The 1,013-nt window shown below is 26.6% G+C and overlaps 1 protein-coding gene across 1 annotated transcript, besides 1 other annotated feature; it reads left to right on the top strand.

The window, feature by feature from the left end:
- Positions 1 to 43: 43 nt before the first annotated feature.
- On the top strand, positions 44 to 679 carry EHI_029830 (uncharacterized protein; the record flags this gene model as incomplete). The annotated part of the gene is made up of 1 exon (XM_001914287.1): positions 44 to 679. One exon carries the CDS (start codon positions 44 to 46, stop codon positions 677 to 679), a length of 636 nt encoding a protein of 211 aa, XP_001914322.1.
- Positions 680 to 896: 217 nt separating this feature from the next.
- Positions 897 to 1,013: part of a repeat region that runs on past the window's edge.

Genomic DNA, 1,013 nt, shown 5'->3' with positions numbered 1-1,013 from the left:
ATTATCAATTAAATCAATCTTTGTTAGTCTTGGGATTGAAATTATGGTATTACTTTATCTCATTGATAATGATACTAGTTTCCTTATTTTAATATCAAATGGTGTTGGACTTCTTATTACCATATGGAAATTAACAAGAGTTTTTACTTTGAACTTTAAAGAAAAAGGTTCGTTTATTCAATACAAAAACCTCTCTTATCAAAATTCTAAAACAAAATTGTATGATGATATTGCATTAAAATACCTTGGAATTGCTTGTATTCCTCTTTGTATTGGATATGCTATTTATTCACTTTATAATAATGAATTTAAGTCTTGGTATTCGTATATTCTCTCATTATTAGTAGGAGTAGTTTATACTTTTGGCTTTTTACAAATGACTCCTCAACTTTTCATTAATTATAAACTTAAATCAGTTGCAAACTTACCTTGGAGAGTGTTTATTTACAAATTTTTAAATACTATCGTTGACGATTTATTTGCTTTTATTATCAAAATGCCAACTCTTCACAGAATTGCTTGTTTCAGAGATGATATAATTTTCCTGATATATTTATATCAACGCTGGATTTATCCAGTTGACAAAAACAGAATGGATTCCTTACAATGGGAAGATGATGAACCAATAACTTTAAAGGATGATAATTCCTCCTCAAATTTCCATGAAAAGCAAGAATAAATTGAAGCTCTTTGTGGCAATAACAGTCTTTATTTTCACTTTTCAAATATTATATAAAGAAGTTATCTTAAACCCAAAAAAGCTACTTTCCAAAACTCTTTTCCAGACTAAAATGATATTATATATTAAACTATGTTTGTTAAAATAATTTTTGTTTTTTATTAATCTACTTCTTTTTTGTTGTTTCTTTTATTATTATTTTTAAGGTTCAATCGAGAGATCCTTTTCCAATGCAGGAAATACAACAAATTTTAATGCTATGGCTATTGTGTAAAACCTTAGAGTCATGTAAAGAAAAGCAAACAAGACATAGAAATCCAAAGTCACACAATAA

This window comes from Entamoeba histolytica, genomic scaffold (assembly GCF_000208925.1).
Source record: "Entamoeba histolytica HM-1:IMSS scf_1104750516723 genomic scaffold, whole genome shotgun sequence".
Lineage (NCBI taxonomy): Eukaryota > Evosea > Mastigamoebida > Endamoebidae > Entamoeba > Entamoeba histolytica.
The sequence above is the reverse complement of the archived record's forward strand: the minus strand, read 5'-3'. Positions and strand labels throughout refer to the sequence as shown.